The 23212-nt window shown below is 38.4% G+C and overlaps 3 protein-coding genes across 4 annotated transcripts in view; 2 read left to right on the forward strand and 1 right to left on the reverse strand.

The window, feature by feature from the left end:
* LOC111319647 (myoferlin-like) overlaps positions 1-23212 on the reverse strand; it is an 87006-nt gene that overhangs the window by 18724 nt on the left and 45070 nt on the right. The window contains exons 31-32 of the mRNA XM_088752060.1: positions 22781-22860; positions 1907-2024 (exon numbers count right to left, since the gene is read on the reverse strand). Of these exons, the coding sequence (XP_088608186.1) occupies positions 1907-2024; positions 22781-22860 (198 nt within the window). The remainder of the gene's footprint in view (positions 1-1906; positions 2025-22780; positions 22861-23212) is intronic.
* LOC148742005 (adenosine receptor A2a-like) lies at positions 6589-10408 on the forward strand. Its single transcript, XM_088753015.1, has 2 exons — positions 6589-6726; positions 8692-10408. Exon 2 carries the CDS (start codon positions 8710-8712, stop codon positions 9691-9693), a length of 984 nt encoding a protein of 327 aa, XP_088609141.1. The 5' UTR covers positions 6589-6726; positions 8692-8709; the 3' UTR covers positions 9694-10408.
* Positions 17602-23010, forward strand: LOC111331962 (adenosine receptor A1). Of its 2 annotated transcripts, none has more exons than XM_022937198.2 (2): positions 17602-17724; positions 20649-23010. In XM_022937198.2, the coding sequence occupies exon 2, from the start codon at positions 20859-20861 to the stop codon at positions 21918-21920; it is 1062 nt and encodes a 353-aa protein (XP_022792933.2). In that variant the 5' UTR covers positions 17602-17724; positions 20649-20858; the 3' UTR covers positions 21921-23010. The 2 variants fall into 2 exon arrangements, with proteins under 2 accessions (XP_022792933.2, XP_088608942.1); XM_088752816.1 differs by lacking the exon at positions 17602-17724 and adding an exon at positions 17734-18289.

The raw sequence follows: 23212 nt of genomic DNA on the forward strand, positions 1-23212 counted from the left end.
AGTATCGTCGACGATCGTGGCGACACGTATATGACTGCAGATATAGCTAAAGGATTACACATGGCTGCTGAACGAACGAAACGGAGCCAGAATTGCAAATTGAAGCCGACAAAGGCATAGTCAACGATGGTGATAAGCTAATAGATGTTCAGTTTGTTTTAGACGTAGACATCAGCTTATTTGCGGCGAGAAGGGATGACGAATGTCCCATTGCAATTCTTCTTCTTTGTAATTGCAGTCGTAAGTGTAAAGCCTGGTGTTGACTGAGATTAGACGAAGCTAGCGCGGTAGGTGCCACTGACTGTACAGCATAACTGTACAATCACTGAAACCAGCGGTCAAACTTTGGGCATGTGCGAGTGGATCAATCTGGGCCCCGTTTCTCGAAAGTAACTTAACGGACCCGTAAAGTTGTTCTGTTTTCATTCAAGATGGGGATTTCAAAAATATTGAAAATGACACAATAAAACTATTCGCTACAGAAACAAAAAGGACTGGTTTGGTTGCCAGAACCTGCTTTCCTACCCTTTAAATCTTTGTATTTTAAAACATGGCTTCGGGCCCATTAAGTTACCGGCACTTTCGAGAAACGAGCCACTGGCCAGCCACGCACAAATTCCCCGCGCAAAATTTTCATCGAAAACATCAAGAATCAACCGCTGTTGCAAGATAAGTAAAAGAAAATTTATAGAAATCTGTACAAGGAATTAAAAGAAGGGAAAAGAAAAACTGGAGACTTTTCAAACGCAAAGCTTATTCAAATACTTTATACTTCTGTTTTAAACTTAACTAAATACGCCTCTGCACTTCTCACATACAATGACTTACGAAGTCGCAGAAAGGGCAGAAGAGAGTCAAAACAAAAAAAAAGTTTAATCCACCCTCTTGGGTTTATTGTGCTGCAATCACAGCTGGCTCTCTTTCTCGATTCTCAAATAAATAAATAAATCATTCTTGATTCTTATTAGAGCGAGATATTTTTGCTTTATATCAAATCCTTCATTGACAAAGTCAAAGTAAAATCTGTCTTAACTCGAAGTCGTTTACCGTTGTTTCTTTCAACTTTGACTGATTTTCTCACGCTGAAATTGTCATACACACTCAATAGAATATATAATTTCAACTGATTATATATTCAAAATAAAATCTGCCTGATGAGTGCTTAACGCACGAAACTCAGAGTTGCAGCGAGTCATGTGTGTTTCCTTCTAGTCACTTAATGTCCTATGTATTGAGAAGAAAATGCAAAGAATACGCCTTTATCTGCTGTCGATTAACGGGTTGTATCCTTCAATATAGGAAATGTTGAATTTTATGTAAATTCTGTTTGGAAACAGTTTCTGCTTCAGCTCTTTCCTACGTCTTAGATTGTTCCCAGTCTGAATAGGTAAACAACACTGGGGGTAATATTAAATTAACTACATTGTTCATTTACAACTGCTACAGTGCTTCTGCAAATTCGGATTTGTCTTCTCATAACTTTCTTTAGGATCCCAAGGTTAAGAGTTTTCTTCTAAGCTCTTTCGTGTTACGTGGGTAAACAAATTACATCTACATTTTATTTTTTTACACCGTCAAATTCGGTGTTCCGGGGTGTTCCGGTGTTCCTGGTTTTAGTACATGCTTCTCGGCCTACGTCTCAAACAAAAAAAAAACCGATTAAAATCAGCGAGCGAGCCCGCAATACGCCATTAGTTTTGGTCAGAGGATTCTCTGGTGCAACAGTTTTCGCTTTAACATCTCAATGTAAATGCACAAGAACAGTTAAACTATTTCATTTGAGGCTTAGTACAGTTAGGACTTTATTATGTACTTACATTATGGACTTACATTTAGGCCTTAATTACATTTAGGGAAGTTATTACATTTAGGGCTTCAACAGGCATTGAGATTATCACAGACTTACCACATTCGTCCACGGTGCAGAGGCTGGTCTCCAGTTTCCCCCAGGAATCATCCTTGCCTCGATTTCAAATACATCCTCTAAGAACGTTTTGTGGCCTGAGTCGCGGTCAAACATTAAGCTAATGAAATAAAGTAAGATGTATCAGTGATTTCAAAAATAGCTCATGGTTAAAGATTAAGATGATACTTTTTCTCTAGTAATTCAAAGCAAGTAAAACAAATGCCATGACCAATGGATTCCTACTGATTTGATTTCGCATGATAATTTGTCGATACAGTTTGGGATACACCTTTATAAAAGATCACCTCCCTTGGCACTCGACATCAGTGTTTTTTTTTTTTTTTCTCGACCCTAAGAACCTGAAATCACCTACAATTCTCGGTTTGGGTTTTCAGATGTCTTTCAAAAAACTGTACGTGAGTGGAAAACAGTGAAGAATATAGTCCAAGATAAGATTGCTTCGGGCACATTATTTGTTCGCACGCAGTTAAAAATAATTCCAGCGTTGTAAGAGCTTTTTCATGAAAAGTTTCAAGGACGCAGCTGGAACGCGGCACGTAAAGCGACAGCAGGTACAATGATGGACCGGAGAAAGTCATAGATTTAGAGCGACGCTAAATTTTGAGCCCGGTTGTCACATAAAGGAAGATGTCAACCATTTTTAAACGAGCATGAAACATCAAGTTGGATTGCTCTACCAACTAAGTGCCTACTGATCAGAGAACTCGTTAGCGAGCTAAGCTATAGCATTTTCTTGTGTCGTACAAGCCTCGTGTGAGTTGATACATTAAGAGAGATGGTAGATTTTGAGCTTGGGAGACGAATAAACGCGCATGTTTACTATTCCTCTGGAGAATGTCGTTTCGTACTTTCAAATGAAGGGTAAACCTGGTGAATATGCACCTTTAGATAAAAGTCCTTTCCTGGTATAATGAAATAATTTTAGGAAAACAAATTGTTAAATTTGTTTGAAGCTATGGGCTGTACGCCAAGGCTCTGACAGCAGAAACATAGTAGCTGAGGTGAAACACTTTCAGAGAATAGTTCGTAAACTGTCATTTACTATGTTATCATCAACTCAAATACTGATTAAAGCCCTACACACTGATCAAAGCCCTACACACTGATCAAAGCCCTACACACTGATCAAAGCCCTGCACACTGATCAAAGCCCTGCACACTGATCAAAGCCCTGCACACTGATCAAAGCCCTACACACTGATCAAAGCCCTCCACACTGATCAAAGCCCTACACACTGATCAAAGCCCTACACACTGATCAAAGCCCTACACACTGATCAAAGCCCTACACACTGATCAAAGCCCTACACACTGATCAAAGCCCTACACATTGATCAAAGCCCTACACACCGATCAAAGCCCTACACACTGATCAAAGCCCTACACACTGATCAAAGCCCTACACACTGATCAAAGCCCTACACATTGATCAAAGCCCTACACACTGATCAAAGCCCTACACACTGATCAAAGCCCTACACACTGATCAAAGCCCTACACACTGATCAAAGCCCTACACACTGATCAAAGCCCTACACACTGATCAAAGCCCTACACACTGATCAAAGCCCTACACACTGATCAAAACCCTAGTGCGTACTGAAGATTCACTTTTTATACATCTTAGCATGCACATACATGGAAAATCGCCCTCAGAGTCTGTCGAACGAAAATGTTAATAATAATAATAATAATAATAATAATTTTTATTCTCTCAAGATAAAAGTACATATCTCAAGTTACAATATTAAAAAGAGTCACGCAAAAAATATGCAAAAGATAATCTAAGAAACATTAAAAAGAACTAGACAAATGGTAATGTAAATATTATATTTAAAAACTAGCCTATTTACAAACACATTTTTAAACCTTTCCGAATTTTTATTCCAGGATAATGGACAGTTCAGTTACTGAGGTTGTATTTTTTCTCTTTTTTCTTCGTAATAATTTTGCTTAGCGGGCAACAGGAGTCAGCGGAGCGTGCCTTGTACAATACTTTATTTCAGAACAACATGTAAATACATAATTATTAAGAAAAAGGAAACCCAGAGGTTGACCCTATATCAAGGGTCTCCTATTTATGTAAAAAATCTTACAGAACTAGTTAATAAAAATATAAAAAAGTCAAATAAGAAACAGCTAAATATCAATTATAAAATGACGATTCAATAGAGCTTCCTATCTGCCTTTTGTAATAGATCTCGAATGTCTCCTCTAGATTATACGTTACAACGTATAATTTTACAATTCTAACTAGGCAGACAGCAAACTTTACAACGGTGTATCTGAAATAAGGTTTAACATAGAATCGCATCATTGACTAAGATCTCCCATCCTGATTAGTTAACGAAGCAAGGTATTTAGCGTGGAATTGTGAGTTAAAACGAGGCTAAGTGATATCGTTTCGCATTTACGTATACATAACAACTATAAGTAATGCTGTTTTCTTTTTCTTTTTCTTGTTTTTATTCAATTATGCGATTCAAGGAAAATCCATTAGTGACTAATGAATTCCGCGTTAAACTGCACTTGAAAACCGATATCGCACGATTCGCTTCGCGAGTCGTGCGATATCGATTTTCGCGTGCAATTTAATGCGGAATTCCTTCGTCAAGTAATGAATTTTCCTTTAGGATAACACGGGCTGGTTTGAACAAGCAAGGTATTTGAATACGAAATAATTTGAATATATCAACAAAGTTGAAATGGTAAATTGGCCACCGTTACGATTATAAAAGCTGACGTTTCGAGCGTTAGCCCTTCGTCAGAGCGAATATTTTCAAATTATTTCGTTACCCCCACCGACGCAGCCCCAAACAGTTTCTTTAGAAACTATCAGCCTTTATATATTTGAATACGAGCCAATTTAGTCTAGGATATCGTTTCATCACGAGTGACTGACTGCTCGGCGTGAGAAAATCAAAAAGCTTTTTCCTGTCACGTCTGGAACTCAGATAAACAGAATTTAGTTCTGATGATTAGTCTTCACAGATAAACAAAACACACTGCTTATTATGATTTGTCCTCAAAGTTGTTTCAGGTTGTTGTAGGTAAGAGTTCTAAGTGGTTCCAAATTTGAGTAACAGCAATGGTAAAAATAACGTTGCTGACTTGCTGAGACAGAGGAGAAAATCGTGTAATTCTGTAGCTGTCAATGAGTCCTATTTTTTGTCCTGTGCGCTACGAAAATGAGGGTAGCCCATATAACCTCTTGCTTATACTAAATGTTTTCAATTTGTTCGATAAAAGATTACGGCGTGTGGTTGAGTTCATTTTCGAACCCTTGAAAACTGAACGCGTATTTGAAGAACAAACAAACGAACAAACTAAAGTCAAAGGACATTGAGATCCGCAAGGAATAATCTAGAAATTTCTGAGATAGTGAGAACGATTAAAATATTTCCACATGGATTTAGCACAGAAAGCTGAAGAAAGAGCATCAGGGAGAACATGCTGTATGATGGCTGGGTTCGATAGTTTTCTTTTAATGATTGTGCATTCAAGAAATTGAGATCACCAGTATTTAGAAGTTAACGTTCCGTGGGATAATTTGTGACATCACTTTTGTACTTATGACTTTTGAATAAACCCCAGACCCTTCGAAACATCCTTAAAGGTTTTAACGATATGTGTACATAAAAATATTTCTTAAGTTTATGTCGGTAAAGGATATTAAAGAATGAAAAACGCCGTCGAGGAAAACTGGAACAATTAAAGATAAAAAGGTTTAAATGGCCTAAACATATTTTGCAGGTATTTTCAAAGAAAAAATTCGAAAAGAGAAGCAATATGCATGACCACGAGAACCAATCAAAATGATGAATCTTTCAATCTTTTATTGCTTGGGGGCGAGTTAGCTGCCTTCTGGGTGTGTTTGAACTTCTAGAAATTTTCGGAGAAAACCGGAAGATAATTGAATATTAAGCGTAAAATTAATTAAATATTAACGATAAAATGAGGTAAAATGGAAATTTTCAACAATCACCAGATTCTCCGGAAGAGGGAGTGCAAGAATTCGAAACACACGTCAATTCGAAACATGGCCTTGACATCGATCACATAGCGAGAAGATGGAGAATACAGAACTTCCGAAACTTAACCGAGCCATTAGTTGATATTATTAGTTCGAAATCATATGAAGCAATTTTTCCGTGGCAGAATTTATCTGTAACAGATATTTCCGTGTTTTGAGGTCTGCAATATACCCGCCAATATGATCCTTTAACGAAAAAATTTTCCCCGATTCCTCTGAGGGAAATAGTTTTTCCGAAAGAGAGAGTGCAAGAGTTGGAAACACGTGTCAATTCGAAACAGTCTTGACATCGATCACGTAGTGCGAAGATAGAGAATACAGAACTTTTGAAACTTACGCCAAGCCATCAGTTGATATCATTAGTTCGAAATCATATAAAGCAATTTTTCCTTGGCAGAATTTATCTTTAACAGATATTTCCGTGTTTTGAGCTCTACAATACGCTCGCCAATATGATCCTCTAGCAAAAAAATTTTCCCGATCCCTCTGGGCGAAATAGTTTGTTTTCATGTTTTTCCATGCTAATCGTGACGCCGCTTTATTCAAAAAAAAATCATCTTTAGCCCGAACTGATATGGTGCTACTTTTGTAGTTTTGCGGTATTTCACTTCCTTGTAATTATCAGCACTTGAAATCTCTTAAATTGCTCGCGGAAATCTTATTTTGACATTTCTAAACCATGCCTGAAGAGGGGTGCAGATGAAAAGAACTTTCATATATGTGATCGGCGAAGTTCTACAGCAGTCACCTTAAACTCTCTCTGTCGGTGAGTGGTATTTCCCTTATTATCCACGAAACTAATTAGACGCATCGCGACTCTACATATGTCCAATATTCAGTAACTGATACGACTCGAGAATGCCGTCTGATGCGATAAATGCACCATTATCCGTATAACACATCATGAGAGAGGTAGGAGAAAGGCACCCCAAACGAACAGAACAGGAAAAAAGCCTTATTTATACACGGCAAGAACTAAAGATAAAAGCTTTTGGGGTCGTTTTCATTATAGTACGATCAAAATGAAAAAAACCAAATACTTACTACTTATACAATAAACCTAAGAAGTAATTGTAAATAAAATGTTATTATCATTACGATCAAATTAAAGATATAAACATGAACCGAAAATCATGATGTAAGAATAAATCAAATTTTATCATTACATATTTAGAAATAAGCGTTGTCAATTTGTCTGTTTCGAGAGGTAGATTCAGATAAGCTGTCGAAGCTGAAGTCCCTGAAATAGTCTTTACTCATGAGTTGTTTTGTGAGTTTGTTAGGATTAAGAGTAAAGGTATTTTCATTCGCTAAGTTCCACAAAATTGGCCCTCGATACGCTAGTGAGTCTTCAACAATCCAGTCTTGTGTCGTGGTGTCATGACTGCTTCCCGGTTTCGTGTAAGGAACAGTGGCATACTCGCCTTGTCGTGATATGGCTTCGTGCATGTAGGCACTAGTAATATGGCATTACTTTCTTAATGAAATAGTTTGTTGAATCGTTCGATTCGTACGAATCATGAATGGGAGTTATGACTCGTGGTCGGGTTATGGAGGGCATCTTATTGGTTGAACTTCAAATATATCGTGAGAGAGGTAGGAGAACGGAACTCTAAAGATTTTGTGGAATCTTTCCATCTTCACGTTTTGAAAACATTCAATATCTCGCACATCAAAATAAGCAAAGAGGCTAATATCTATATGCATCGTTTTGTAACTAGCGGCAGTGAAGAACAACACTTCCCTCCACTTTATTAAAACAACTCCAGAACTCACGCAGTGAGACAATCAAGAGGCAAAAGTGTGCATGCGTCGTTCTAGAACCACAGGTACACTTCTTCATACTGAGAACAATATTCCACTGATAACTCGCACAGGAAAAAAGAAAGAACAACTCTTGATAAATCGCACGGAAAAAAAGGCCAGTATCTGTATGTGTTGTTCTTCAAGCACAGGCAGCGAAGATTTACACGTTCTGACTTTTTCATATTTTCAAAAACATTCCACAACTCGCGCAGCAAAACAAACAAAGAGGCAAAATGAGTATGCGTCGTTCTATAGGTACACAGAGAGAAGAATTGTACGTTCCTACTGTCACTTCAATCAAGCACTACTTGATCACTCTCGCACTCCAGTAGAGGAAAGTAATGAATTTGAAACAGTCCCTGTGACTTGTAGCGAGTTCCATTTGACTAAAGAGACTCATGATGGATTTCAAAAAATACATGAACACGTGAGAGATGGATGGTTGCAAGGAAAATGTTCATGATCCGTATATTGGTGGTAGGTTATACACCTATTCGAAATCTTACTGTGAGTACCAGAGGATGTGATGTTGTCCCATTAATGTGATGCATTCAACCACTCAAGTACGAGTAATAACTCTCATTCACGATTCGAGAAATCGTTCAGGGTACTCTTCTCCTACCTCTCTAACTATATATTTTAAGTCACGGTCCCAGTAATAAGTTGCATTTCAGGACTCGACTACCACGCCTTATGAGTCGCTTCGATTCAGGAGTATTGGACAACACTCATGTGCATAGCGTAGTACTTGAAAAATAACATTTTAGCGTTAATCAACTGAATGGTTTAGCGCAGATAGAGAATGAGTTTCAAACCCGAAAGTAACACAGTTGCATTTACAGAACAAGCAGAGTTTCGAAGGCAGTTAATCGCAAGGTTGCAGTTAATCAAAGTTTGATAAATGTGGCCTTTACTCATTTCATAGGCTCATACTTTTACAAAAATGGTCTTCCAATCCAACTACTGCCAAGATCAGTGGGCCCCATTCGCGACCTCTGTAACCACATCAGTAGCGGCCGCTATCTTGACCCTTGTTACTGTGCCAGGTAACATACTCATCTGCTGGGCTGTGATATGGTACCCAACCGGAGAGCTGAAAACTTCATTCAATTATTTGGTATTGAACCTCGCCATTTCAGACCTCATCATAGGAACGATCACAGATCCAATCTTCATTGACTTCCACGTCAAAGAAGCCCTCAAGGTAGACGAACTCTTGAATGTTCAATGGGTGGTCCACGTGTCGTATTTTTTTACTTTGACGGTCTCGGTCCTCAGCATAGTAGCATTAGCGGTCACCAGATACCAAGTGGTTAGGTCATACCGCTTAAATCGTGCACACCATTCCGTAAGTCGCACAATCAAGGTATCTGTTTCTCTGTGGATTCTCTCTCTTGGTCTTCCCCTTCTCTATCTCGTTGTTGGTTTCTTCAGACTGGCTTTCATCTTTGCTAACGCTGCAGTTATTGTCACTTCGATCGTTCTTGTTTTCGTTTACTTCCGTGTGTGTCACTTCCTCAAACGGCACAGGAAGACTTCCGCACAAGTTCAGAGCAACGAGTTCGAACGAGAAAAACAACAGCAACGCGAGCAGAAGGCAACAAACTCTCTTCTTATGATAGCAGTTGCATTTATTTTGTGTTCTTTCCCATCTTGTGTAATGGTCTATATCATTAACTTATGTCACACATGCAACTGCGTTCTAATCCACTGGCTCCGAGACTTGCAGTTCTTGTTCATTCTGATCAACTCTGCTTCCAATCAGTTTCTTTACGCTTTTCGCATGCGCCCGTTTAGGAGGGCTTTTATGACCATACCAGCAATAGCATGGCTGGTGAACAAATTCGGAAAGGAAGAGCTAAGCTTAAACTATCCGACACCACAGCAATCTCAATCAGACAATGCACCATCTCTGGAACTGAAATAATATGCTCCTCAGCTATGGAAAGAGAGAGCAAGCACGGGGCCAAAGTCCGTCAGGAAAACTTCAATACGCAAGTATAGATGTTTCGTGAGCTCGATCAACAACATGAAACCCTGATTAGAGGATAATTCGTAAAAAGAACGCACTTCTGTTGCTTTGGTCCCATAGTTAAATGTTTTGTGTTGACAGCTGATCAAAGAGAAAGCTGTCAGCAGCAGCCTGCAGTTTATAGAAACGACTTTTAACCGGTCCTCAAGTATCACCATGTTGAACAAATTTTAAAAAGCTTTGTAACAATGTAGAAAGAAGGAAAGGTCACGTTTGTCCATCATGTACAAAAATATCCTGGGTTTAAGTGATATCAAAATCCGTAAGATTTTGTAAACCTCAGCGATATTACTCGTATATGGATTAGCCATAAGTTTATGCTAGTTCAAGGCTATTGAAAGAAAGTAGTGTTTCAGTTCTCTTTTCCCATAACAAGGCTTGAGAATGTAATCAGTTCCTACCTGTAATGCCTCAGATTAATGTTCTTGGCGAATTTAAGAACTATCTTAGTTCATAATTTCAACAACAACGTGTAAATAAGTATGGATAGTTGGACATGTATGTAACATTTCTTTCACATTTTGTAAACGGTGTGTTGGCTGGCTACCTAACTCTTGCCAGTGACGATAATGATGAAAGACCAAATAAAGACTGACGATATCTTTAGTTTGATGGAAACGCAAAATGCTTGTAAAACCTCCACTTTTATAAACATGAAATCACTGAGTCATAGGCTTACCATAAACAATAGAATCGTAGTGGTTGGGTCGCTCTAAGTACCATCAAAGAGCAGAACAGAAATAGTGACGAAAAAGCAGTTGTACTCTGTTGGCGACGACTGGTCTCCCCTCAAATCCCCCGTGAAAACCGTGTTATCCCTCTTAAAATTCTCCGACTCCACCTCTAACCCCAATAGATAAATAATGACTTATCCTTTAATGTCAATTTCTCATCGCTGAAGGTCGCCTTCCCCATCGTAGACATGCGCAGAAGTCGGGAAAACTTAAGGCAGGGCAACCACGTTAATATTTTAGATCGCTATGGTGGCGTCAAATCTCACATCTTTTCCCCAGCACCAGTCATAGCCTAGATGCTGATTAAGCTTGTTTTCATTAAAACTGGAAAAATCCTTAATTAAGGCATGTGTCTAAAATTATTGAGAAAAAGCTGGTAGATAAAAAAGGCCTTTTTTAAAGGTGTAACCAAACTCATTAATGGGATAGAATGACACCAACAAGGAAACTCTGAAAATTTTTAACTCAGGCGAAAACCACTCTTATTCTTAGCTACAGGAAATCGTAGAAACAAATCACTTTATTTTGTCAAAGGGAAATGTGTAGATGGCTTATGCCATGATTCATAAGAAACAATAAAAAATCATTGGCGGTATCCACCTGCCTGAGTCAGACTTCCTTTGTTAAATTGTTTCTTATCTGATAAACATCCGCCTTTGTCACTAGTTATTATTAAAAGAAAACCTTATCAAATTTACAAGTTCAATTTCAAACGTTGAAAAACGTCTCGATACACTTTTCGTTGATTTAATTTTTATTATACGCCCACATTGAAACTTCGGCTCTAGATATCAATAACTAAGTTATATTTAAACAAGTTGTGACTTTCTATAGAAATGTGCCTCTACCTGCGATCGCTCTTTTCAAATCGGTCCGCATTTTTCCATATATTGACAAGGAAAGATATATTAAGCTTTTTGCTTCTTGTTTGTTTGTATTTATTTTTTAATATATTCCTACCAGGTTTGTTTGATGTCATCTTATTCAATTTTATGTGAACTATTCCGTTCCCTTTCGCTGTGCTGTATTCAGGTTTATTGATATTGATTAGGAAAATCGTGTGAAATACATCGGTTTCAGGCGTGATCGTGTTCAAAATGGTCGACGCGGTGGCGGTATTTTGATAGCTGTACGCGATACTTTGCGTGCGTCTGTGAGAGAAGATGTTAATTTCGATTCCGAATTATTATTTGTCGATATTTTATTCCCGGCGAATAGAAAAATTAGTCTAGGTGTCTTCTATAGGCCGCCTAACAGTAGCATTAACTGCCTGTTGGATCTACAAACGGCTCTTGATACTGCGCTTTCTTCATCAAAACCCAGAGATGGTCCTTGTTGGCGACTTTAATATTCCCGAATTCGACTGGAACACCGACTGCACTTCTGTGGATTCACCTAACGCTACTTTTTTGTCGGATATCATACACGACAATTTTCTATTCCAGCTGGTCAAAGACCCAACTCGCAACGGAAATATCTTAGACTTGGTATTCGTCACGTTTCTTGACCTAGTCTACGATCTAAAAGTTGGCCTTCCCTTCTCTGACCATAACTCGATCTCTATGCTACTATCAAGAAAATCATTCTCTGAAAGGAAATCGCAGAAGTTGAGCTATTCATTTAAGAAGGCGGATTGGAATCACCTCAGGAATCTTTTACATTACACTCCATGGCATTGTGCCTTTATGGATACTGACATTGATTGTATTTGGGCTGCATGGTCTGATATTTTTTTATCTGCTGTCAACGAGTGTATCCCAAGGCGGACAGCGAAGAGAACTTCGAATGCACCATGGATAAGCGGGGATCTAATTAAGTTGTGTAGAAGAAAGAAAGTGCTTTATAAAAGGGCAAAAAAAACCTGTGCTCTTTCTGATTGGAACAAATATCGTAAATTCAACAACTATGTGAAGAAGGAGTGCAACTCTGCACGTAGGCAATTTATAAACAATCTGGCAGATGAACTAAAGACCGGAAACAGTTCAAAGCCTTTTTGGAACTTTGTTCAATCAAAGAGAAAAGTCAAATGTGATTTAGCGTCCTTAAAGGTGAACGATTCGTATCTTAACGACGACCTGAGCATTGCCAATTGTATGAATTCTTATTTCTCATCGGTGTTTACTGTTGAGGATCACGAAAACTTCCCGACCTTGAATATATTACAGATGAGAAATTATGTAACATCTTTTGTTCTGCCACGGAAGTTGAGAAATTGCTAAGAAATTTGAATATTTACAAGTCCCCCGGGCCCGACTACATATCACCTCGCATCCTAAGAGAATGTGCTCAAGTGTTGTCATCTCCACTGGCTTTATTTTTGAATACATCCTTCTCTCAAGGTCAACTACCAAGTATATGGAAGTCGGCCCACATCACTCCAGTCCATAAGAAAGGGAGCAAAAATCTCATAGAGAACTACCGCCAAATATCACTGACTTGTATTGTTTGCAAGATTGCAGAAGCTGTGGTAAAGTCCCGTGTGGTCGACTTTTGGTCAGACCTCAATCTTTTTAATCCAGACCAATTTGCGTATCTAAGGGGTAAATCGACGTTGGCACAATAGCCCTTTTTACAGTTACCGGCGCCATATTGGATGTGTAACCGCGCAAACATGATAGCGAGGTCAGTGTTGAGTCGCGTTGCGAGTTCTAGTGAGAGTTTAGTGAAATGTGGTGGTGCTCTGTCCTTTTCATCGAGATATTTCGACAATGAACGATACTTTCCCTACGCAGGATATTCCTCCTTCTTCTTCGAAAAGAAGAGGAAGACACTGTGCCGCTTTTTGGTTGTGCTAATAGCTATTATGACACAACAGGCAATCCAACAGGTCTGCATTTCTTCTCGTTTCCGAATGACTTCCAGCAGCGAATCAGATGGTGCAATCTCCTGAATCGCCAGCATGCAAAGGACGGATTCTTCATCACAAAATCAACTTCTTTGTGCTCAGAACATTTCAAAAAAGAAGACATGCGAAAAAACGTGGGCAGGTCGCTGGAAATTGGTGAAAGGTTTATAATGTTTGTACGGTTGTTTTGTTGCTTGGATACCAAAAGAAAATGGAGCTTTGATTTTCGGTATTGTAGTGTTTATGCTGGGATTTTTTTCTCCTTAGTAAAAAGGTGACATTTATATTTCTTTGTGCACTGTGGTCTTATACGATATCTGTGAACTGAATGTAAAATTATAAAATTATAATGTAAAATTAAAATGTAAAATTAAAAATTTAATAAAATCATGAGTTTATTATTATATATATGGGCAGAACCATCTCGATTAAACTAGTCAGTACCGAAAAAAACACGGAAAATGCCTGCTTAAAGGGTCCCAGTAGCAACTGTGACAACTCAAGAAGAGTCATTTGAAGTTGAACAGGAATTATTTCCCCAAGAAGTTGAAGCAGCTGTGTCAACTGTCAATGCTGCTTCATCTTCACCAGCCCTGCAACAATCAGATGTTCTTAAGCTGCAACGGGAAATAGAGCCACTGCAAGTACAATTAGCTGACTTGAAAGAAAAACTAAGTGAAGTTGAAAATGAGGGGGATATTTATTGGCGTGCCAATTTTCAATTGACAAAATTAAAGATGGATAGATAGATAGATAGATAGTTTATTATCAAAAACCTTGCAGCCACAGGCTGAATTACGTTTGATTTACAATAAAATATATACTACAAAAAATACATGGCTAAGAAGAACTAATTAAAAAGAAAAAAATATATAATTAAGAGAAAAACAATATTACATCATTGCTTTATGGACATAGTGATGGATAAAACTATTTCGAGTACGAATGGTGTGGAGGCGCCGTGTAGTAAAAGAGTGCTGACTCCTTAAATTGACTTCGCACTCATTCTTGGGAGGTAGTAAGCTATAGAGCTTGTGCGAGGGATTAGACAGGATGGAATTAAAAAGCTTATCACATAAGAACTCGCGGCGGTTGTGTAAGGGAACTAGACCAGTCAAAAGAAGCGCCTCATTGTACGAACAATCTGGATAGATAATACGTAAAGCTCGCCTTTGACATCTCTCAAGATCTACTGAAAGGTATTGCGGTCTGCAGTATGAGTCTGCAGTTCTATTTTATACTGGATTCCCAAACTATGGAGCACTCATAAGCTTCTATAATTTTATTGACCCAGTGCTGGCAAAGATGCAGTACTGGAAAGGAGAGAAATTGTCGAAAGAGAGTCAGCCATACCAAACAGATGATAACAGAAGTAAGCCGGGGCCTTCAAGAAATTGTCATTCTTGGATGAATTTTTGCTCATACTTATGAGACTAAAGGCTGGGTTATTTGTACAAGATCTTGCTGATAGATTTGGGATCAGCAAGAGCCTGGTGTCCAGAATCTGCATTACATGGATTAATCTTAACTATGTGGAACTGAAAGAACCTTTCCCATTTCCAGCACAAGAACTTGTTCACAAAAATATGCTGCAAGAGTTTGCTCAATATGCAACAACTAGGATTATTTTAGACTGTACAGAACTGTTTATTTTTTCTCCTGTGAATAATAATGTTAATTATTGTCAATAGGCTCTTCGAAATGTTATGTTTGAAGAATAGAATTTTGAAGCTCCTTCCCATAAAGACATAGTTTAACTCGCGTTTTATTGTCATGCCAATCACTTCCCTTATTTACACAATGTACAATGGTACCTTATCTTGATTTTACAAGCCCAACATCATCTTTTTTTCCCTGAGTACTAACAACATTAATATTTCTTAATGTAAGGAAAGATTACACCTAAATCAATTTGAGCATTAAATTTGAGCTGGTGAAGGTGAAGCAGCATTGACAGTTGACACAGGTGCTTTAACTTCTTGGTGAAATAATTCCTGTTCAACTTCAAATGACTCTCCTTCAGTTGTCACAGTTGCTACCGGGACCCTTTTAGCAGGCATTTTCCTTAGTTTTTTCGGTACTGACCAGTTAAATCGAGATGGTTCTGCCCATATATATAATAAATAAACTCATCATTTTATAAATTTATAATTTTACATTTTAATTGTACATTACAATTTTAAAATTTTACATTCAGTTCACAGATATCGTATAAGACCACAGTACACAAAGAAATATAAATATCACCATTTTAATAAGGAGAAAAAAATCCCCCCCCCCCCTCAAAACAAAAATCCCAACATAAACACTTCAATACCGAAAATCAAAGCAGGCATTTTCTTTCGGTATCCAAGCAACAAAAAGACCGTACAAACATAAACCTTTCACCAATTTCCAGCGACCTGCCCACGTTTTTTCGCATGTCTTCTTTTTTGAAATGTTCTGAGCACAAAAAAATTGATTTTGTGATGAAGAATCCGTCCTTTCCATGCTGGCGATTCAGGAGATTGCACCACCTGATTCACTGCTGGAAGTCATTCGGAAACTAGAAGAAATGCAGACCTGTTGGATTGCCTGCTGTATCATAATAGCTATTAGCACAACCAAAAAGCGGCACAGTGTCTTCCTCTTCCTTTCGAAGAAGAAGGAGGAATATCCTGCGTAGGGAAAGTATCGTTCATTCTCGAAATATCTCGATGAAAAGGACAGAGCACCACCACATTTCACTAAACTCTCACTAGAACTCGCAACGCGACTCAACACTAACCTCGCTATCATGTTTGCGCGGTTACACATTCAATATGGCGCCGGGAACTGTAAAAAGGACTATTACTTACATGTTACAATGACTGGGCAAAGGCTAGGAATTGCTCGCAACAAACGGATATCATCTTCTTAGATCTCTCCAAGGCTTTCGACAGCGTGCCACACGAGCGCTTGCTGCTGAAACTACAACGGTATGGGATAGACGGCTCTCTACAACTGTGGATTAGAAATTTTTTGACGAATAGAAGGCAGCGTGTAGTGTTAAGGGGCAATTGTTCAGACTGGTCACCCGTGATTTCAGGTGTGCCTCAAGGAAAAGTACTCGGCCCAATCCTATTCATTATTTATATAAATGATATTTCGGCAAACATTGCATCAACCGTGAAAATCTACGCTGATGATACTAAAATCTATCGCAAGATCATGGAGCCTGATAAGGATATACCAGCCTTACAGCTGGACTTGAACAAATTAAGCGATTGGGCTAACAAGTGGCAGTTGCGCTTTAATCCTGAAAAATGTGAAGTTATGCGTGTAACGCACAGTAGAGACAGATCCAAGCCTAGTTATTCCCTTGGTACGCAACTAAAATCTGTCGACAGCGCCAAGGACCTAGGGGTCACAATAAACTACGATCTATCTTGGGGTAAACACGTTTCATACATAGTAAACAAGGCGAACAAAGTGTTGGGTATAATTAGGCGATCACTTGGAAACGATAATCGCTATGCGTTTTCCTGCCTCTTTAAGTCGTTAGTAAGACCTATACTCGAATACGCTGTCCCCGTCTGGAGCCCCTACCAAAAAAAGGATATCGAATCCTTGGAAAAAGTCCAAAGAAGGGCATCTCGGTTGGCATTAAAGCAAAAACGCGGAGAAATGAGCTATGAAGACCGCTGCCGCCTACTGAATTGGCAAACTTTGGAGAAACGAAGAGAGTTTTTATCTCTGATCCAGTGCTACAAGATAGTTCTAGAAATAGATAGTCTTCATTTTTCGGACTTTTTTGAACTTACTAAATGTAATCGAACTAGAGCCAATCACGATTATAAGCTCTACGTAAAAATAGCTATCGTAAATTGCTACAAATTTTCTTTTTTTGTACGGATCGTTAATATGTGGAATAATTTGCCTAAAGATATTGTACACGCAGGATCATTGACTTTATTTCGTAACAGACTAAAGATTTACATGAATATTGATTGAGATGATGGTAAACAGTTTTTAATTATCTGTATATAATATTTTGATCTTTTTATTCGGGGAATCTTTTATATAGGGTTAACCTCTAGAATATCCCCTTTCGAGAGATACTTTTACAATTTTTATTTTCCTTTCTCTTGAATAAAGTATTGTATTGTATTGTATTGGTTATGTCAGAAAATTACTTTTGGCTGACGTGTGTCAACTTGTGTAAAGGAATAGTTCAGTGAAATGCCATATTAGGGTTTTAGCAATTTAGTGCACACACCTGCTAACAAAAAAATTAACTGAAAAAATTGTGGTCAAAAATCGCTAGATTCTTTATGATTCTACGAGGAAGAAAACATCACCAACATCCTCAACTAGTCCTGTATCAAGGTAAGTGCTTGATATTGGTGCCTACTTTGTATGAAGTGTTACTAAATTTATCAAACTTCATAGCTGATCCCGGATGTTTTGCGAAAGAGTGACTTTTTCCCTCTCTCCCGCATAATTGATACCAACAAACTACTAAGCAATAAGAATAAAATAAAAAAATCTATTTCTCATGGTCTCTAATGATGCCAATCGAGCATTAAGGAGAATATCAAAATATTAAATCTCCCCCGAGGCATCTTTGCATTGAATCTGTGACGGTTATGCAACCAAAACGACAGACAGAATTTCCTAAAATTGTAAACAAAAGTTGTGTCCTTCCGACAACCTGGGACGGTTCTTGTGAATACCAGTTATTCTGAAATGCAAGCATAGCCCCAATAACAGCCTGTGTTCTTGAAGCTAACAATCGGAGCGGAGCAAATCAATAGAGCTGTGCTCGACATGTTTCGTATCGTCGATTTTATTTGTAATTAACGTGATACGAGACTGCTGGAGAAAACTTGTTGTCCAACCTACCCGATAGTAAACTTCGAGCCTTTCAATTAAGCACAAAGGAAGTCTACAGGTACGTAAATTACGCCACTGAAATATCTTTACTTTCTTTATGATTCTCCTCTTTTTTTTTTTTTTTTTTTTGTTTTGTCCAAAATAGTCTTAATTCTCGAGTTACGAGTAGGTTTTCTTTTTAATCACTTCTCCTGCATAGAAAGTAAAATTTCTTTCTCTGTGCAATTCTTTCTCCAAATTGCACATATGTTAGATCAAAAACGTAACAAAGAATCGAATTTGAAGATTTTCATCTCGACCTTCCACAACAAAGCGATTCAGTTCTGATGAAAATTAGGACGCAGTATTGACCGAGCCCAAAGTATATATCCCTCTTCGTGTTCTCTGCTTTTTTCTGCTTTTGTACTGGCTCGAGACGAAGTCCAGTTCCATATAAACACAGCGAGCAAACACGCCGATACCACCAGTCTGTATCGAACAGGCTCGGTTTATAAAGGAATTATTAGATGATAACCATATATGACGGAAAGATTGCGCCGATGAATTTGAAAATGTGTTTACGAAATTATCCTTGTTACAATTCAATTTGTGCAAAAACTGCTTAAAAACTATTTTCTTACAAGTTTCAAAGATACTTGTGAATTTCATACTCTTGAAAAGCAAACAATTACCTATTCGCAATTTAGAATTTATCTCAAAATCTAATAATGCGTCATTGGCCCATTAATTAGATGCTGCCACAATTGTCTATATTTGTTTTTGATATCTCACTGCTTCCGATCTCATTCGATCTTGTCAGAAGATTATGTGCCTTTAAAAATATATTTTTCCCTTTTCACCAATTCACGCGACAAAGCCGCAACAGTGAGCCTTGGACTTGCAATCATAATTATGACCTATAATTACTCCTGCCAATTATATCACATATTTCTCTCGGCAGAAGAGACCAAAATGACAGGTTGTATGCATAATGTAGGCAACAGATATTTGAACCTTTTAATTACTTTGTCTAGTTCCAATCCCTTTCTTCCAAACAGTTTTCGCCGGAAGAAAGGCATTCACACATAGGTAAGGACAACATTGTAGTTCAAATATATGTGATCATTTGCATTCATCTCAGTTCAGGTAACTTGAAAACAGCTAATGTCCCGTGACTTCGACGTGTATAAAATCGATTAGAAAATCAAATGAAGACATGATCAATGCAAGTAAACTATAATTAAAGGAAGTTCAGAAAAGAAGCCTGAAAAAAAATTTTAGGCCTTGACGCGGTTCAAGCCCGTGCATTGTATCACTTTTACACTTGTATAGCTTGACTTACCAAAGTACCTATCATATCTGAACTGGGGAAACGTCCGCGATAAAAGGTAAATATTTTTAATTTTGGCGTTATTTGATACATCTCTTCGCCACTTCACAAGCTCGTTTGACAAGGACTATGTGGAGACAGAATCTCAGTGACGTCCGCGTAAGACAGAGTGTCCGGTCAATATGGGGACAGGAAAATAGATTTCACCGTAGTTAGGCAAACCCAGACAGATAAGCGCAGCTGTTGGGAAGGTTCTACCATATACCATAGGGAAAAAGCGTGCATCAGACTCATGGTCAGACAAGTTACCGCAGAGATAAAATTACTTATGACAACCAATTCAAACTTTTATAGTACGTTAGGTATAAAAGCGCTTTAGTCTACGTTTAAGGAACGATAACTGATGACCAATAGATGGCATCGATAATGAACTTCGAAACTTCCTGCATCCTGCTAATTGTTATTCAAATTCAATATTTTCTGTATATACAAGGCTCTAGCTCCTGTTTTTTCTGAGGTAACTAGCTTTTTTAATCAACATTCTTGTAAGTAGGTTTTACGCTCCCTGAAAATTCGTAAATTTATACCCTTTAAAGAGTGTGTCATTTTTTTAACCATCTTTTATTAAAAACACGATATGTTGATGCAAGAGATATTCTCTTGGTTGATGTCAGTCGCTTTTGTTCGGTACACAAAAATCACCCTTAATTATGTTTCTCCCCTTTTATCAAGCTGATTATGGAATGAAGAGTTTTATCTTTCCTCTAAAAAGAATGTTTTGGGGCATTTTATAATAGCGCCGCATTTTGCCGCAACCCTACGCATTTTGGAAAATGATTGCGGCATTATGCAATAACGACGCATTTTGTAATATCAGTTGCGGCGTTTTGAAATAACTTACGGTGTAAGCATTTTGTCAGCATCGTGAAATTTCTTGAGCAAGCGTGAAAGACAAAAATAACCTAACCGTGACATTTTGGACATATTCTGACTGTAAGAGACCAATGAAGATGGAATAAGGGTAGTCTTCGTCACGTCTTAAAAAAATACAGCTGTTCCTAGTTGAAGCGCAGATTACAACAGCTGTTCTTCCTTTCTCTTGACGCAGGTATTTCAACGCGCCAATCAGCGACCAGGAGTGAAGAGAGTATACAAATTGGGAAATTATGGCCAATAGAACGGAAGCTACGATGTTTACGTTGGACTTCACTAAATAGCCGAGAGTTATTAAAAGTACAGGCATAAAGATCTTTCAAACGCTGTGGAATATGCATGTGTTGAAACTGTTCTTGCCGTTTTAGATTCTCCCAGTTTCACAATGGTATTTAAATCTGACCTCTGTGAACATTACTGGGCACCATTTGCAACCTCTGTCACCACAACAACGATATCTGCCATTTTATGCATCGTAACTGTACCCGGTAATTTTCTCATTTGCTGGGCCGTATTGTGGAACCCGACAAGAAACCTCAAAACTCCCTTTAACTACTTGGTGCTCAACCTCGCCATTGCAGATTTGATCGTTGGAGCCGTAACTGAGCCTGTGTTTGTCGGATATCATGCTAGCGAGGCTCTGAAACGCCCCGTCCTTGGTCTTAGATGGGTGGTGTATGTATCATATTTTACGAGTTCAACAGCATCGGTGTTAAGTATACTGGCTCTAGCTGTAAACAGGTACAAGGTAGCGACGTCAAACCGCATCGTACGAAGCAAGACATCTAGTACAATCGGAACATCAATTGTTTTATGGATGTGTTCCATTAGTCTTCCATTATTATACCTGGCAGTGGGATTCTATCTTCTAGCCTTCATATTTGCCAATACAGCGGTCGTGATAAGCATCATTGTTCTACTATTTGTAAACTGCAGTATCTATCGGAGCCTTCGTGAACACGAAAAGAATACTGAACATATTAGAAGCAACCGTGATCGGCAAAAATATCTTAAACGTGAAGAGAAGATAACAAAATCCTTTCTGTTCATCATCCTTTCATTTTTAGCCTGTGGTGTGCCTTCGCTTGTGATGGTCTATGTTATTAACTTATGTAACTCATGTAGCTGCGTTCTTATCCATTGGTTCCGAGATCTGCAGTATTTATTCATGCTACTCAATTCTGCTACGAATCAGTTTCTGTACGCTTGGCGAATGCGCTCATTTCAGGCAGCATTTTTAACAGTTCCCTTCATTCGGTGGACAGGTAGAAAATTGGCTGGAAACAAAATCGATCAAGTTACCGTAACTCACACGGAAAGTGCGATGGAAGAATCTACGAATAAGCAGGGACGGAGAGAAGGAAACGTATCGGCCCAGGGCGAAAAAGAGTCGCAAATCACGGATCTCTATCATCGAAATTCCACCGTCTCAAAGCACGAAGATTAAGCAAATAACTTGATACTAAATCCTGTTTATACGAGGTAAAGAATATCTAAGAAGAAGTGCGCGAGGAATCGAAAAAAAGTCAGCTCAATCTGATGCATAAACAAAGGCCAAAGTTTCTGGCATCAGCTCTAAAGGCCGCGATTTCATCAACCTTTTTCCTGAAAACTGTCAATGAGAAATAAAGACCTTCATTTTTGATCTACCAAAGCAATCGCGACTTAAAAGCGAGTCTAATAAGTAGGGGAATATTGTGTTGGTACAAACCACCTAAAAATGTGTCAAAATTCCGAAAAATGGTCAATAAAGTTAAACTCGTGGCGCGCAATTTTTCTTGTTGGCCTCTCGAAGGTGATTAGTACTTACTGATCACTTCCGAGCAAACCAATCAGACCGTGTAAAAAGTGGTATTCACCTTTTGGTAAAAACCACTTTCCAAGATAGCAAATAAGATGGGTACATAAATGGCCGTGAACGAGAGATGTCAACAAACTGACATCAGGGAGGGGGCAGGGGCAGTTGGCGGCATGAATTTTCAGCAGAGGGGAGCTTCCCTTAAACCTCTTCTCGTACCCACTTCTTTGAATTTAAGGGTAATCCACAAGCAGTTCCAGTAAAGAGAGAGTATAGTTAATGTAATGAGTGGCAAATTTTACACCCATTGCAATTTACAATTCAGAAAGAAATCAACAAGGAGCTAAACAGTTGCTATATGAAGAATATTTGATTAAACATTTCGATCAAATATTCTTCAAAATAATCGGAAAATGTGCTATTTCTATGTTTCAGGCTAAAAATTTAGAAATATGTTAGGACATCGGTAAAGCAGCGCGAAATGTGGGTAAGTCGGTAACAAATCTGACCTCATTTCCGGAGCTATGTACCAGTCTCCCTCAAATTCCCAACCTTCAGGGGCCTGAAACTTTTCTTTAGGTAGTGGTAGCTGTGGACGGAAAATAGATTATGTACCATCGCTAATAGTTACTTATTAGTTAATGTACAAACAGAAAAGATACCAAGACACCTGGAAAAATTCTTACAGGCTGAACACAAGTGCAATCTGTTTAGCGGAAAGAATAAATGTGAAACAGTCGTTTTTTTTTTCAGTGCCTGGTTCAGTGCCCGAGTACAAAGTCTTGGCAGGGTGCCCGAATTCTGGCGTGGGAGCTTGAAAATAAGGCGTGTTCATATTAACGCTCATCAAGAATCGTGCACGGGCACCGTGCTCGAGCAACAAGTGTGAACGCAGCCCAAGAGAAGAAATACTGAGACGATGATATTCTAAATTTGTTTGG

The sequence above is a fragment of the Stylophora pistillata genome, chromosome 1 (assembly GCF_964205215.1).
Source record: "Stylophora pistillata chromosome 1, jaStyPist1.2, whole genome shotgun sequence".
Taxonomy (NCBI): Eukaryota; Metazoa; Cnidaria; class Anthozoa; order Scleractinia; family Pocilloporidae; genus Stylophora; species Stylophora pistillata.